The 17,511-nt window shown below is 43.7% G+C and overlaps 2 protein-coding genes across 2 annotated transcripts; one reads left to right on the top strand and one right to left on the bottom strand.

Annotated features, from left to right (window-relative positions):
• The first annotated feature begins 747 nt into the window (after positions 1–747).
• klhl43 (kelch-like family member 43) lies at positions 748–12,195 on the top strand. The gene is made up of 7 exons (XM_076755239.1): positions 748–921; positions 7,700–8,305; positions 8,858–9,006; positions 9,273–9,619; positions 10,182–10,481; positions 10,569–10,744; positions 11,230–12,195. The coding sequence occupies exons 2-7, from the start codon at positions 7,995–7,997 to the stop codon at positions 12,014–12,016; spliced, it is 2,070 nt and encodes a 689-aa protein (XP_076611354.1). The 5' UTR covers positions 748–921; positions 7,700–7,994; the 3' UTR covers positions 12,017–12,195.
• A 1,630-nt stretch (positions 12,196–13,825) lies between these two features.
• rpl11 (ribosomal protein L11) lies at positions 13,826–17,362 on the bottom strand. The gene is made up of 6 exons (XM_076755240.1): positions 17,302–17,362; positions 16,389–16,539; positions 15,972–16,078; positions 15,459–15,590; positions 14,442–14,552; positions 13,826–13,907 (listed from the first exon to the last, which is right to left on the bottom strand). The coding sequence occupies exons 1-6, from the start codon at positions 17,305–17,307 to the stop codon at positions 13,878–13,880; spliced, it is 537 nt and encodes a 178-aa protein (XP_076611355.1). The 5' UTR covers positions 17,308–17,362; the 3' UTR covers positions 13,826–13,877.
• Positions 17,363–17,511: the final 149 nt, after the last annotated feature.

Below are 17,511 nucleotides of genomic sequence, written 5' to 3'. Positions count from 1 at the left end.
TAGCAGGTTGATGGTTTAGTCTGTAAAATGTCAAAAATGGTAACAAAAGGCTGACACAGTTACCCAGAGCCCATGTGACGCCTGTCCAAGCAAAGCAACCCCAAACCACCAGATACTCAGTTTACTACAGTTTGACAACAGAAAGTAGCCAAGTCCCACATTTGTGAGCACTACATTTATTTGACAGTTACTTTTCAGATTATGATTTTACATACAAAACTGTTCATTTCATTAAATAAGTTACATTTTCGTAGGTTAAACTACCCAACAGTATGTGTTCTTTGATATGTTGAGAAAATTCTCCTACATTCTTTTACTTAAAACAGGTTTTTGAATGCAGGACTTTTACTTGTAGTGGAGTATTTTCACAGTGTCATATTAGTGCTTTTACTTAAGAAAGGATCTTGGATGCTTCCACTGCTTAAAATTAGTGAGATTAACAATCAAACAAAGACAGCAGATACACAAAACTGCAACCAAATCTGAATCCTGAAACCCCAAAGCCATCGGGGGGGTTGGGTGAGAGGAGCCCTGGCCTCTAATGGGATATTTTTGGAGGGGAGGGCGATGAGGGGTGCCTGTATTTGGAAGTGGAGGAGGTGGAAAGAAGAGGATCTGATGTGAGCTCAAGGAGGCGTGGTTGGATTTGCGATGTTTGTGGGTGGGGGGGCGTCAAATCGTACGTCACAGCTTTGGTTGAGACCCTGATTTCCTCCTGATACTGACACACACACACACGCACACACACACAGTCACACACAGCACTCTGGCAGACTGACAGAGGACGGAGGGACGAAGCAAAGAGGAACCTGTTAGAGAACAACAACAAAGGAAAAGAAAGAACTTAAAAGAGAGCCGTAAGAGAGAAGCTAAGAAAGCCACAGGAAGGGAAGCAGAGCAGGAACCAGGAGGGAGAAAGAGGTAAAATATATTTCATTTACTGCAGATTGTTGAGTCAAGTTAGTCACTAAGAGGAAAAACAGATCTTTGGGTCTTTTATTTCCCCTAAATTCATTGACATGGACTGAAATGAAAACTCCCTCAGTCTTTCAAGTACTCTACTTAAGTACAATTTTGAGGTGCTTGGAGTGTTTCCATTTTAGGTTACTTTATACTTGTACTGCACTACATTTCAGAAGGAAATACTGTAGTTTTTACTGCACATTTACTGTTGTTTTTGCTTCAGAAATAAATATTCACAAGACTCTGAAAAGGATCAATGTGCCCGAGTACTTCTACTTTTGATACTGTTACTTCATCCTACTTGTAACCCAGTATTTTTTACATATTGCTACTTTTATGTAAGTAAATATATGCATACTTATTCAGCCACTTGGAGCTGCACCTCAAACGTGCATCTAATGACATCATCATATTAAATAGTAAGTTATACTAATATTTATATTTAACTGCTGAGCGGAAACAATGTGAAGCAGTTGCAGTTGCTGTTGGGATATTACTACACTACAGGGGGTGTCAGTCCTTCTCTTTCCAGTCCTTAGCTGTAAAACACACACACACACACACACACACACACACACACACACACACACACACACACACACACACACACACACACGCATACATGCTGTGATGGTCAGCACTTATAAATAGTGCCTCATGAGATAAGCAAAGGAATTCAGCTGCAGCCTCAGAGCGATAGAACTGGTGGAGAGGCAGGCAGGGTGGTGTTTTTCTGTGTTTGTGTGTGTGTATATGGAGGTACAGGTGGTGGACAAAATAACAGAAACACGTGGCAATACAGTACCATAGGCCTGCAGCTAATATCACTGTGGTAAAGCTCATACGGTTCAGGTTCTTTAAAGACTGGTGCTGACTCAGTTCAATATTCTGCAGTGTTGTAGCATCTGTCAGGTTATTGTTTTGTTTTACAGCAACTTTATAGTTTTGGTTCATTTGCACTGCTCTCAAAATGACCTTTTCCAACGCCATTGGTTAAGACACTGACTTTGGAAGGACGCTGTTCTTGTGTCTTCTGCAGACACTTCTTAAAAACGCAGCTCTGACAAAAGCAGCTGACAGATTTTTCTGCGTCTTTGCGAAGCTTCAAACACTGAGAGCAGATTTCAGGCTGAGGTCGATGTCTAAAAATAAAATGCCAGGACCAAAGCAGGGCCTCGTGTGCTCAGATTACCACCCTTCTCCTTTTCCTTCACACTGAAACAGTTTATTTGCCTGTTTGAATGCAGACCCACGCACGTTACCACCTGGCAACCACAAATGAATACGCAATTACTGTATGTTAGTAATCCGCTCGCCAACATCAAACACGAGACACAGAACAGCCATTCGATTACCAAAGAGTCAGTTTCAACAGTGAGAATTTAAACAGAGATCTAATGTTGGTAATGTTGAAAGCAAAAGAGGAGGTGAATGGACTGCAACCGGAGTAGATTAAGAATGAAAATGTCTGTTTGTAATTAGAAGCTGATGTTTACCTGCAGCACGTGTTGTGATCAAGTCTCTGGCAGTGAATCAAACTGAGCTCAGTTTCTGTCCAGCTGGACCTTTACATTAATATCTTTCAGAGTAACTGATTCCACACATGGATTCATGTCTTCTAATCCAGAGGATTACAAAGGCCTCTGGTGTTTTGGCCTTTGCTAATTTTTATCTAAAAGTTTTCAGAGTGAGTTGGGAGCTCATTTGCATCTTCACTTCGTCACTGTTTGTTTGAATCTGGGCCACCAGACACATATCTGACCTGTTACTGACATGTGCCACCTTTTGGTGTTGGGTTACTGCTTTTAAAAGTTTCTCATATGAGAATCACATAGTAACAAATAATGTAGTTCATGATATGAGAAATATTTATAATGCTGTCTCCTGCTCATTTCTTTAAGACATTAAGCTGTGCATTGACTAAATGACGCTAGCTAGTTCTCGTTTAGCATTCAGCTGAAACTATTGAACTGGGAGTAAATAAAACTTGTCTTTCTTTAACTATAATTAGTGCCAAATTGCAGAGTTCTTTCAGGAAACTTTCAAAGAAATTATTGGGATTTCATGTGCCTGTGAAATAAAGCATTGCCACATTATTTATCAGTGCAGTAAAAACTCTTTACCACACGTCCTTCAAGACATATTCAATATGTTTTCCTCAGGCTGCCAGTGAGGCCGTGGTGCTGTTGTTTTGAAAGAAGATGCTGTCGTTAGTTACAGTATGTTTGTCAGTGATGATGATGGTGGTGGATGGGGGTGGTGGTGAGGTCCGGATCTCTGTTTGGTGGATGACAGAGCAGCTGCTCCCTGCACTAACCTTGGGCCCAGATATTTCTGAGGGCTGATCTCTGCAGAGCAAAGATTATTCTCATGCCACACAGTCACCTGGTTAACAAATTTGCTTGCCTGAAACGTTCCAAGGTCATGATTTTACCTGAAGCTTCAACCCCACTACAGTTCAAAAGCAGATTTTGAACTCCAGATTTATAGCAGCTGTGACAGCTATAGCTACTGGACAGTCAAGTTGAGGCTTGCAGTCATGTCTGTCCAGACTCATATAATAAGAGTGAAGTCTTTGAAGGAATTTCATTGAATTGTATAAAGCGCATGTTTTGATGAAATGAAAGTTATCAGTAGATTGACATGTATGATTCCAGAGAAGTGAAGCTCAGTATCAGCAGAACCAATGAGCTTGTGGTGAACTACAATGTTTCAGATGTAGTTATTGCTGCAGAGAAGCTACAGATTATAAAAGGTGGATGTTTGAGCCAAGATTAGCGTCACCAACAGTGTCTGACCAAGCGTGGCCACAATCTGCCCTCCTGTTCCTGAGGTATGGTGTTGAATAATAGCCAAAAACATGTTTTTGCAGAACATTATAATGTCATAGTGAAGCTGACCTTTGACCTCTAAAATGTAATCAGTTCATCTTTGAGTTGAAGTGAACGTTTGTGCCAAAGCTGATGAAATTCCTTCATGGCATTCAGCTGTCGCAGAGGCATAAAAAAACACATGATAAAAGATTAGAGAAAAATCCAAAATATGAAAATAAATTTGTGGATCAGAACTTTGTTGTTTCATCACTATTAACAATCTAATAATGTCATATATAATAATACATAATATATTATTGAGCATTATGGGGCGGAGATGGAAGATCTTGAGCATTTGTTTGGTGAAAATGCAGAAAATATGTGAATATATGTTTAATTCAAAGAGATCTATGGAGCCTCTGTTCATTACGACCTTATTAAGATTAGTTATGTCCTCCACCTTGTTGTTTTTGCATCAGTCAAATGCGTTTTTGTCATCATCCTGCCCCTCCTATCTCCAGTTGGTCCTAATGTCACATGTTAAATGGCTCTGTGCCATTAGACTGACAGAGTTAAATTCACAGAAACGTGGCTGCTGACAAATAACACGAACCTACTGATCCAAATGTTTGATTAGTGGCTTCAGGCTGCAGCATCTTGGATCATCAATACCACTCCTCGGTTAATTTGTGCTGTAATGAGGTTATACAGCGTCCTGTCTGCTGGATGTTGCTGTTTCAACTGTTTAAGGGGTGATTGCACCATCCCAAATAGCCTATACGGTCTGTAAAAGTGAGCCCCTGCTGTTCATATGACACCGACGACAGCTGCTGCTCCGTCCTGTACGATCCTTCCCCCGGCCTGTCCATGTGTGGAGCCTGCTGACCGCGAGCCAATAGATGCTATTTAAAAGGATCCAAGTTCAGACACGGGGTGGATGAGGAGGGGCGGAAAAGGTGGATGGAGTGAATCATACATGCATTCGTGGTCCTGACGGATCACTGTAGTTGTGTTAGTGTGTGTGTTGTTAGTGTTGGGGTGCTTTTCCCATGAGGAGAGAAGTAACTACAATTACATCTAGGCTGTCGTTCAGGTTTGAGAGTCGGGTTTCAGCAGCAGTACTGGTAGTAGTGTCATTAGCCTTGTGAGTATCATTTAAAATTTCCACTAGATGAGGTTACTGAAGAGGTCACAGACAGAGGAGTGAAATGGGACTTGGTCACACAAGGTTTGTAGAAATAGAGACACACTGCTGAGCTGACTGAAGTGAATAGAAGATCAACTGAGAGACTTTAATCTTTGATAGCCTGCAAAAGTATCTGAAGTTGTTCAAGCTCAAGAGATGTTCAAAGCACATTAAGTTCTAGAAATTGTCCAATTCAAGTTCAACAATACAACAACAAGATAAGGAGTCCACAGTCGTGCTAACAGCTCTGTGAGACTGTACATAGTTGTGCTTTGAGCTAAATGCTAACATCTGCATGCTGATATGCTGCCAATGACAGTGCTAACATGTTGAGGCGAAGCAGATATAATATTTACCGTTTTCACCATGCTAGTTTAGCATGTTAGCATGCTAAAGTTAGGTGCTTAGCACAAAACACAAGGTAGAATGAAAGCTGATGGGCATGTCATTACTTTTGCAGATATTTCAGATCATAAACCAAAGAACTGGACAAATTTCACCTGATGATGGCGCTTGATGAAAAGTTAAGGGACCAGAAACTTATTAGGATTCATCATCTGGGAACCATGACTGTCTGTGCAAAATTTCATGGCCAATCCATCCAACAGTTGAGTTATTTCAGTCCAAACCAAAGTGGACGACTGACCGACAGAAACACTGCCACCCCTGCAGCCATAACGGTAGCACGGCGAGGAAAACATCTGCAGAAAATTAGTGTAAATACACACCAACATTAAAAGCTGACTATAAATTTGTCCAAAGCTAAGCGAAGATGAGAAAACGCAAAGCAGCAGCACAGTGAAAGACAGATCAGGTATAACTGGCAAAGGCCCCAAATAGGAACTGGGGTTATTTTTCATTCCCAGCCTGGCAGCACTGAGGTGATCTCTGCACTGGGCTCATGTGAACAACAACAAAGTGAGAGCCAGGAACAAAGATCATCAACCTGCTGTTTACCACTCGACACCAAAGCTCTTCAGCACAGCAGGGAGGCTTCACTGCAGATATTACCGACTTCATGACTCCTAGCGTTATCCCACAGTTGTCATTTGTAGCTGCAGCGACCTCGCTATGTCAGACGAAGACTTGCGTTGAATGTGTTGATTCTGAAGCTTCATAAAAGTAAGCTGGAGTTGGACCATTAACTTTTTTCTTTTGTCCTCTTTTTTTGCTTATGTGCAACAAAGATTTCGAGACTCTGTCAACAAATAAAAACATTATATTGCTGCTTGAGCATGCTGCCAATCACCATCCTCTCATCAAGATGAGGAGAGACCCAAAATATAAATTTATACAGGAAGTAAATATCGTTATAGTTTGCTTCATTGCTGACCAGTTATAGAAGAAGAAAACAAGCTAGACCTCACACAGTTTCTGTCTTTGTCTTGTTGTGCGCCGTTTACTTTTCACACTTCACACAGTGAAGTTTCAGTAAACTCCATGCACGGCATTTCTCCCATTTAGTTATTTCAGACAGCTTCCTTATATCAGCACTGTCCTCACCACACTGATCTGCTGCCATGTGCAGAGCACGGCTCATTGCGATGGTGGATAAGATTCCCCAGTTGCTTTATGGTTGAAACATACAGCGTGTGAAATCCAGCATTGAATATCGGGGGCCGCTGTAAACCACAAACCCGACCCGAGCTTCACGTCTGGACGGCATCACTGCAGGACACTTGCAGCTGTCATTCACACAGCTACTGGCCCACAAAGACTGATGCAGGTGATCCTCGGTTAGTTTTAGAAAAGATGTCGGCAGTCTGGGTGTTGTTGTGTGGTGTTCAGAGATTAGCAGAGCAATGTGCATCTGTCAGTGGGTTCAGTTTGTCCTTCAGGGAGCCTGGAACAATACTGTGATTTAAAGTCTGGAAACACTTGCCGGGCATGTTTCAGTTGTTTATGAAGAATAAGCCGACAATCTGGAACAGCAGTCTCTGTAAGTAGACTGGAAACACACACTGCAGTAATACTGCAATAAAAAAACCACTGTGTTTTAAGAGAAGTGGAAAGTTTACAAAAGTCCAAAAGAACAAGGAAGTCAATTAAAAACGTTTAAAGTCAGAAAACATCTGTATTTTTGCACATTTTATCCACTTATTACAAATCTCATAACATACACATGAACTTAATCCAGATTCCAGACTTTACATATCTAATCCACCACCGATGTGGTGTCTCTGTTGAAAGCACAGATTAATTTGAAAAGGTCAATAATAACAGAAAGATATAGATAAGCTAAACTCCAGCAGGTTTTATGTCTCTGAATGTTCATTTTCTGAAATGAATCCAAACTAAATGGCTGCCTAAAGTTGCACCATCTGACAGGCAAATATCTCCTTTCAGCTTCTCAGCATACAATGAAAATGATGGAAAATCCACTGTTTCATAATGATTATAAAGCACCTCACGAACTTGAACTTGCAGCTTGAATTTGTTATTAGATTGAGCTTTGAGGATTTCTGACAAAAAAGTAAAATATATGAAATAAATTGGTACAGTGTGCGATTCATGAAGTGCTGCTGTGCTTCTATACAATAAATAACTGTTTCAGATAGTCCATTTGTGCTAAACTGGGCCTTCTAAAAGGCCAATGACCAATGACTGTATGTATTGTCGTCACATTGTGTTTCAGTCTTACATGACAGCCAGAATATTTTATTTTGGTGACTTTAAAGACCAGTGAAGTGAAGATCAATCAGAAAACATATTTGTCTTTTCCTTCTTCTCGTTCCAGGTGCTGTGTGCTGTGTTAAAGTGAAATCACCAACAAAATCACAATCACAAACACTGTCCATTACACCATTCCTCAGAGGAAGACAAGACACAACTACAACATCCTGCCAGTTTGTAGAACGAGTCAGCACTTACCTCAGCGTCAGTGTTTCATTTTGTTGATCAGATTTTTAGCAAGTGAGCCAGTGTCCCTGTCTGTCAAGAAGTCAACTCAGTAAGCCTACCTTACTGCAAGTAACCATTTACAGAAGTAAACTCAAGCTAAAGTCTACCAAAAAGAACCTCAACAGTCAAAAATGGCCCCCAAGAAGAAGGCCCCCCGTCAGAAGAAGCCTGCCGTAGAAACCATCTCTCAGGTGGCCGTGGAGACTCCAGTCCCGCTGAAGGTGGAGAGCCGTGGTGATGGTGTGGTGGTGGTGGAGACTGGCGTGAAGAAGATTGAGCAGATGGCGGCCCTGGACATCGCACAGCTGAACAGCCTCAACCTGCCGCTGCCGCCGCCGGTCATCAAGCCCGGAGAGAGGGGCTTTGGCCTGGGCAGCGAGCTGACACGACCCCTGCATGGCAACGCCCTGCTGGAGGAGCTCAGCAAGATGCGGCAGGAAAAGTAGGTTCTGATACTCTGATACTTAGATTTGTATCAGAATTTAACACGGTACAATTCTTATAGAAAATGATACAATTATGATACGGTACAATTATGGTACTATACAATGATGATACAAAAAGTTATGATATGAATCAATTACCAAATAATATAATATCAATACTACAGAGTTTTGATACAATACAACTATGATGCAGTACAATTACGATATGATATAATTACGATATGGAACAGTTTTGATACAATACAATTACAATATGGTACAATTAGGATGTTAAACAATTACAAAACTATACATATTCGATGCAATAGAGTTTTTAAATACAATGCAATGATGGTGTAGCGCAACTATAGTACAATATAATACACATAAACATACTCAAAAACTACAGTGTTGTCACAAATTATATTGTGCTATATAGTAATTTTTCACTCTCAGTCTCCATTACACCATAATTTTACAACATATGTATTGTATTATTTCACGAGTTATTGTATCGGGTACATGCGTCTTCCATCCATCCTTCTGTGTCCACCTGCTGTCCTCCTCAGGTTCCTCACTGACCTGGAGTTGGCCTGTAAGACAAAAGCCTTTGACGTCCACAAGCTGGTCATCTCCTCAGTCAGTCAGTACTTCAGAGAGATTCTGGCTAAAGACCCCGGCATGAAGCGCCTGGAGCTCCCCTCCCTCTCACCTCTGGGTACGTCCAGTTCCATTTATGTTAAACCAACATTGTGTAAATAAGATTTAATGTTGTAATCTAAACCAGAGCTGGTGTGACCATCACTGTGAACACATGTTATGTTGATCGAGCCCCGGGACTTTATTTGAACTTCTACTCAAGATCCCAAACTTTCTAGATGGTTTTCTACATCCTGACTAATATCTGGTTTCTTGTGTTAAAGATTCAAGTTTGGTTAAAGTTAAATCAAAGATCTGTCTCGCTCTCGCCCACGCTGTCTGCAGGACTGGCCAATGTCATCACCTTCGCCTACCTGGGTCGCGTCCACATGTCCCTCTACACCATCGGTTGCACGGCTTCTGCCGCCACCACCCTGCAGATCCCTCAGCTCCTCAAGATGTGCATGGACTTCCTGCTGGCCGAGCTCAACGTGCAGACCTGCGTCTACATCTGGAACATCGCCGCCGCCTACGGCCTGGTGTCCGTGTGCGACGCTGCCCGCCGCTTCGTTCTGGAGAACTTCGTGCAGTTCGCCGACACGCCGCTGTTCACCCAGCTGACCCTGGAGCAGATCTCTGCCTTCCTGCAGGACGACTCGCTGCTGTTGCCTTCAGAGGTCACCGCCTTCCAGGTCAGAGGTCAAACATTGTCTGTGGCATTCACTCCTGATACCCTCCCCCAAACGCTATTTTCATCCACACCTGAAAACAGACCCCAGACCAGCTGCTGAGAGCGTAACACAGTTCCACGAATCCAAGTCACCTGCAGGTCGACTGTATGGAGAAACCACCAAGTATAACTTACTGTATGCAGAAGTTTATTAATATACAACTTCGTTACAGACCTAAATAGACAAACAGCTGAGAGGGAGCGAAGCAGAGATGGTTGTATTTATAAACTGGACAAAATGTGAGTCTGTCAGTGCCCAACTATGAACATGTGTCAAATAATTTACATAAATATAAAGCTTCAAACAGCAGGCTTTTTATTTATTTCCTTTATCATATCACAGGTTTTTCAGCTGCTTAGATTTCCTATTTTGGGGTTCTTTGCACATATCTAAAAATTTCTCTGTTCCCTGTTTTCCCAGGCAACACTTCCTATCTCCCTCCATTAACAAGCAGTATTATCTATTGGCACATGGTGCTTTATGAAGGTAATTCTAAGGCATGACATGACGCGTCTCTCTGCAGCTGGCCATGAAGTGGCTCGACTTCGAGGCCTCTCGTCAGGTTCACGCCGCAGAGCTTCTGTCTCACGTCCGCTTTGAGACCATCCCGGCCAGCGAGCTGGTGAGTCAGATCCAGCCGGTGCCCCGCATGATGATGGACCCCCAGTGTCACCGCCTGCTGGTGGACGCCATGAACTATCACCTGCTGCCCTACCAGCAGAACACCCTGCAGTCCCGTCGCACACAGGTCCGCGCCAGTCAGCAGACTCTGCTCACCATCGGCGGTCGACCATCACTCACTGAGAGAGCTCTCAGCCGAGAGGTCGGTGCTTCATGTGGATCTTTTTATATTCACTACCTTAAAAGAAACAACTGAAACCCCTCACTGACCTTTGACCTCGCTGTCCAGGTGCTGTGGAGGGACCCAAGAGAAGGAGGAGCCGCCTGGCGTCACCTCACCCAGCTGCCGGCAAAGAGCTTCAACCAGTGTGTGGCTGTAATGGATGGCTTCCTGTACGTGGCCGGAGGAGAGGACCAGAACGACGCCCGCAACCAGGCCAAACACGCCGTCAGCACCCTCAGCAGGTAGGGGGACAGGAGGGGTCAAGTTAGCGGGCTTAGAACATACAGGAGAGAAAAAACAGTGGTACCACTACTCAACTTATGGCCCATGCGTGACAAACTGGATTCTTATAGATGGAGTACACACGAAACACGCTGTCTGACTTCCATCTGGGCTGAAGACTCTTTGCAAACAGAAATGATGCACGTGTGTTTACATGTGCGGGGGAAATGAGATCTGATCATATGTGGTCACTAGATGCATTCCAGTGCCAGATGTGATCAGATCACTCATGACACCTCAATGCCAGGTGTGAACAGGGCCTTAAATTCAGCAAAAAGACGCCTCCAGGCGACAGTTTAAGGCCACTTACCCGGAAAGGGTTGCAGAGCACCTGGACCGAAATCCAGTAATTAACAAGTTATTAACTACAGACTTGATGGTGTAGACGGTCTCAGTATGCTTCAAACAAAGTGCTTTTTCCGACTCTCCTTTCTGCCTCCACCAGATACGACCCTCGCTTCAACACCTGGCTCCACCTGGCCAGCATGCGCCAGCGCCGCACCCACTTCTCTCTGGCGGCCAGTGGCGGCCGCCTGTTCGCTATTGGCGGCCGCAACGTGGAGGGTCTGCTGGCCACCACCGAGAGCTACCTGCCCTCCTCAAACACCTGGCAGATGCGTGCGCCCATGGAGGTGCCCCGCTGCTGCCACTCCAGCGCCACCCTCCCCTCCGGAGACATCCTGGTGACCGGTGGCTACATCAACTGCGCCTACTCCCGCTCAGTGGCGTGCTACAGGGTGGAGACCGACACCTGGACCGAGCAGGCCTCCATGGAGACACCCCGCGGGTGGCACTGCTCCGCCACTCTCGGAGGGAAGGTGTATGTGGTGGGAGGAAGCCAGCTGGGGCCCGGCGGAGAGCGGGTGGACGTGCTCTCTGTGGAGGTCTTCTCCCCGGAGAGCGGCACGTGGAGCCGGGCCGCTCCTCTCCTCCTCGGGGTGAGCACCGCCGGCCTGTCCCCACTGGCCGACAAGCTGTTCCTGCTAGGAGGCTGGAACGAGGCGGAGAAGCGCTACAAGGCGGCCGTCCAGAAGTACGACCCGGCCACTGACAGCTGGTCCATGGCGGAGGACCTGCCCGAGCCCACGGTGGGAGTGTCCTGCTGCACCCTGACCCTGCCGCCCCGCCACGCACCGCGCCGGCAGCAGCACCGCAACACCCCGGCGCACGAAGAGCAGAAGAACCGGAGCCGAGAGAGCAGCGTGGCCCCTTCACAGACCATCACAGCATAGAGAGCCAAGGAGAGGGGAGAGACTAGAGCAGAGGAGGGCTGGTTTAACCTCAGGAGAACATCTGGATCACGTCTGCTCGGCTTTCTTTCACTGAAATTAAAATTTATTTCAGCCTGTAAATAATTACACAAAGAATTCTGGATAAACAGCGCAACCCAGCAGAAAGATGTTTTTCTTCATAGCGGTATTTCACTAAAATATATTGTAAAAATACTTAAGAATGTTTATAAAACATGTATTTTATAATGTAACTCTGTACTGACAATAATTTGATTTATATTCCATAGATTTACACTATTTAGGTGAAGCACTGGTTCTCAATCCTTCCTGAGGTGAATTCAGGGATTCTCAACAAACTTATTGACTTGACATCTGACCTCCATTGTTAGAAATACAGGAGAAAGATTACAATTGATTTAAAATACGACAGGCATACATGCAGACCCATGAAATGCCCCGTATGTGTTGGTGTAACAGAGAGAGCCTGATCCGGTGATCTGCGGTGATCTTAGGAGGTTTTACACTGATGGAAACAAGAGGAGAAAGAGGTGGAGAAGGGCTGAATCAGAGCGTGGAGCAGGTGGAGGTGGACAGGTGATGGATGGAGGAGGAGGAGGATGAAAGATGGGCACAGTGGCTGTCTGTGTTTGGGCTGAACAAAACGTCACTGTGAATCCACATGCAGTTTGTGTACAAAGATGTATCTACGCAGTGTGTGTGACGTCCAACTGTGAAAAATGAGTGTGTGTGTGTGTGTGTGTGACAGAGGAGTGAATGACAGGAAATGAGCCAATGCTGACAAAAGCTGCAATAATCAAGATTTCTCATCAGCAAACTTGAAATATTTTCCACGAGGATCGAAGCAGACCAGCAATAAACCAGTGTTTGTTTTATTAATCTAACAGCTTTCTGTCAGAAGTAGTGAAGCTTAATTGTAACAAAAATAGATGTAGTGCTTAAAATAAACATTTTATAAGTGCGATGGAGCCGAAGGTGAACGCAACAGGAAGGCGGTGTAAACTTGATGACAGGTGAGGTTTTAAAGGAACTAAAAGTGTCTTGGTTTCAAGTTCTGCAACTGAACTTCAAGAAACGAGCACAAGAAAAATGATACAAAAACCCTTTAAAAATCAGAAAAAATCTAGATAAAAATCCAATAAGAAAAAAAAAGACATAAAAATGTGATTATTAGACCTCACCTGTGCATCGTCCTGTGATATCTAATTTGTACTGAAACCAAGTTAAAGGTCACTGAAGACGCAGTGAGACTCCAGCAGGTGGAAGCTGCTGACAGCTGTGAGAGCACATTCACAGTTACTGATTCATTAAGTTTATCATGAGACTCAATGAGGCTGATCCGGCTCCTGTGATTGGCTGAATCCCTCTGTATTCGTCCCCTTCCTGGCACTGGATGAGCTCCGTGCTGGTGGTTTCTGGGGTTTCACTGAATAAAAGCCAACTTAATCAAACCCTGCCGCCTCTGTCTTATTTGCATCTTGTTCAGTGCAGTAAAAAATGCTGTATTTCCCTTTAAACGTTGAGTTTCTTAGATAACTTGATGAACCTGCTTCTTGGAACAGGGTCGTGATGTTTCAAACGATTCAATCACTGAGCGTCGTCTGTAAACAGCTGTGAGCTCAACACAAACGCTTCAACACGACTGACCACACGAGGTCCAAACTCCTCCTACAAGCTGCAGGTCAAACTGAGCCTCTCAGTTTTAACTGGAGTTATTGAACACTTCAAAATAAGAGCCACATCTAGATATGCATTAAAAAATAAATAAATGAAAATCACGGTAACAAAAAGTTATTTTTTCCATTTTATTACTTTGTTACAAACAAGAACAAAAGGTGGTCCTTTACTTGCCGGGGAGGATGATACCGTCATACTGCAAAGAAATAAGAGACAAATGTTAGTTAACGGCTGTGCAGAGAGAATAAAACAGCATGAAAGGGATGTATTTGATTCTCTAACACTGACCCAACAAAGGACTCTGCAGTACTTCAAATATAAGTATTCAAATCAACTTGACTCCAGCGTGACAGAGTTTACAATCATGCAACTATTTCTTCAGTATGTGTGCTTTTATTTTGGAGTGATCAGTGAGACCAGTGTCATAATAAGCCACGTGGGTTAAAACAGCCAATTTTATAGGTTGCAAGATTCTCATTCATCCAGTCATGGTACTTTTAAGTGCTTTCCAAAAGCAACTGGACTTCATTGAGGTTTTACACGATGTTTTGCCTCATCAAAGAGGCTTCTTCAGTTCGAAGTGACTGGTGGGGAGTCCCAGGCCTTTACCACTATAAACACCCTCTTCCCTGTTAGCTCTTAAACAGCCAAATGTAAACTTTTAAACCTGGAAAGATGGACTAAAATCTCCAGGTCTCTCTGGATGTGTGGGAAGCCTGACAAAACTCACTTTCTGCTGGAACCAGCGCATGGCCTCCTCTTTGCGGATACGGTGTCTGAAACCGATGCGGCCTGTTTTCCGCTTCTTGTCAGCGATGCTGAAGCCGGGTCTGCCCAGAACCTGAACGCAAAGAGGGAACAGAGCTGGTCAGAAAAGCTCCAACTCAACAGAAACAGTTAAACACAAACACTCTACAAACATCAGCACCGATCAATAGTTATTGCCTGGCCTCATCGACTTAGAACTGGGTGAATATAAGGTTTGAAAATTCAGGTATGTAAGCAGACTCAGTGACATGTGAGTCCAGTGTTGATTCTTCACAACATCTTTTAAAAAACGCTTTAAAATGTACACACTTTGCATTTAATCAAATGAAAAGTTAATCAGGTTGTCATTTCAGCACTACATTTAACACGGGCGGACCTAACAAATGTAGGTTAATTTGCACAAGAAATGAGCATATAGGAAAAAAAAATGTGTTTATGCCTATCAAACATAAACATTAAAATGTTCTATTTTTGGTATTTGCTCTTCTGATAATCAGGGATCAAAAGATGTCCAATAGGATCAAGCTCCATCAACATGTCAGACAACCACAGTGCACATACACCCAACAACCAGGACAAATGGCATTTAAGCATTGAACAAATGTCCTGTCAGATACTGGGAAAGACGAGAGAAGTGCGAGTTAACCAAATTTCAAATAACTTGCAAACATCTGTTAATTAAGCTGAAGTACCTCAAGTCATGTCACGCTCAACATGAAACCTTCAGCATAAAGATTTTAGACTGTTAGACCAACATAAAACTTTGAAACTCAACAGCTTCCAGACAATGACGGCCGTTGGTTTAACACTCTGCCCAACTATGACTGAAAGAAATCATTTTAAAACTACCTCTCAAATAGATGCATATATTCCACAAAAAATATATACACACATTTTTAATTTCAACTGAATGCGCACCACATCCACAAGCCCATCACACCCAACCAGCTTTATCTGAAGATATTTGTTGGTCACTCACCACGTAGAAGTCCAGTCCGTAGATGCCGATGCTGGGGTCGTACTTGATGCCCAGATCGATGTGCTCCTGGATGCCAAAGCCGAAGTTTCCGGTATCGGAGAAGTTGTTCTTTCTCAACTCGTACTCGCGCACCTGGAAGCAGGAGCAGCAGAGTGAAGCCTCTTAGTCGACAAAGCAGTAATGTGTTCATAACATCATAATAAATTCCCCTGTTAGCTGATAAGTGTTTAGTATAAAGCACTCCGCCTTAGCGCATGAGAAAGAAACAGTCCAAAGAAGTGCTGAACTAATGTGTTTGTCCATATGCGTTTTGTAGGGAAGTTGATTGTGACAAAATTAACACTGTGTCAACCGTACTAACAGGCTTGGGTATGCACAGTGAGCACATTTACTTTGCTCAACACCATGTCTTTTACTTCACATTAAACACTGAAATTCACCACAAAGACCAAAATCAGCATTATCTAAGGTTTACTTGTCCCGATACATCTTATTTTATCATGACTTTCTGACCTTGAGTCCTTTCTCCAGGATCTCCTCTGCTTTGGCTCCACGGACGGTGCAGTGGACAGCAATCTTTTCATTTCTGCGGATGCCGAAGGATCGCACAGTGTAGCGGGCTGCAGGTGGAGGAGGGAAAAACAGTCAAATATGAAACTCATCTCTAACCCCAGTTTTCCGGCTCTCTGCCCGATGTTTAACAACCTTTTCAAAGCACTTTCACTTCCTAGGCCAGCTTTACTGTGACTTCAAACAGCTCGTACTGCGTTCAGCAGCTCCAATGTGACCTTCATAGGCTGAACGAACCATTGTCAAATCTTGTTGTGCTTTATTTTACGTTACATTTCAACCTCTACATATGCCTTGAGCCAACACGTCCACAGTTCAAGGTCCAGCCTAGAAGTCTTGACCACACACAAAAACGCTCACCCTTGGAGAAGACGGGGGTCTGCCCTGTGAGCTGCTCCAGCACCTTGGCGGCACGGGTCAGTCTGTCTCCGCTCTCACCGACGCAGATGTTCAGGCAGAGCTTGCGAATGCGGAGCTCTCTCATGGGGTTCTCCTTCTTCTCACCCTGGTCCTGGAGAGCACAAAATAAAGGGTTATCGTTTCACCACAGAGATCTTAAAACAACAACAACAAAAATCAACAACTCAGTGAATAACACACAAACACTTGACTCCCATTAGGTTCCTACACCCATCAACTGCTGCTGCCATGTTGAGATTAGTTCGCGTTAGCCGACTGACAGGATAGCAATAGCAAGAAAGAGACTGACGTTTCAAAAACTTGACAGTAAACCCGAACTTAAGTTTAACATTCACAATTTATTATTCTCTCTCAGTCTTGAAGTCCTGACACTGCTCTCCTCGGTCTTAACGTCAAAATGCCAAAGTCTCAGACCAACACATGCCGGCCGAGGGACATGTCCGTACATATCCCGTTTCTCCTGTTAGCATTGTCACAGACCATGTACGTGTCCGGCAATTAAATACGAGTCTACACGCCTAAAAAGATTCACACATGGGCATATACATGCCTACTGTCTGGCTTAAGTGTAATCATGCAACCGCAAAATCGTCTATAACGACAGACTTTAGCACAAGTATAAGCAGGGTAATAGTCTCCGGCAGCTAGCCTGTTAGCTTCACTCGCTTTTTTAGTTTAACTGTCTGCCGTCACATTTATTTAAAAAATACGACTCCAGTTTGATCAACCATAATGGAGTCTAAGTCTCCGTCAACCGAACAGTAGTTAGGACGACCCTACAGCTCAGATGATTGTGGATGTTTACTCCAACTTCATAGTTCATGGCCTTCGTATAATATGACACAGTACTCACCGCCATGTTTGATCACTAGAAGAGGACGTGACGTTTCCGGCGACAGAGTTTTATAGTCGTGTGTTCACCGCAAATGAGCTCGGGATACATCACGGGTTAACGCCACAGTTCCGCTTTACGCGCAAAAAGCAAAATTCTAGTTGAAAAAAACTAACATTAGCTAAACAGTTACGTCTGCAAGGCTTGCGAAGTTTTGAATTTGGATTAGAT

This window comes from Chaetodon auriga, chromosome 17, assembly GCF_051107435.1.
Source record: "Chaetodon auriga isolate fChaAug3 chromosome 17, fChaAug3.hap1, whole genome shotgun sequence".
Classification (NCBI taxonomy): domain Eukaryota; kingdom Metazoa; phylum Chordata; class Actinopteri; order Chaetodontiformes; family Chaetodontidae; genus Chaetodon; species Chaetodon auriga.
This window is presented reverse-complemented; position numbering and strand designations above follow the sequence as displayed.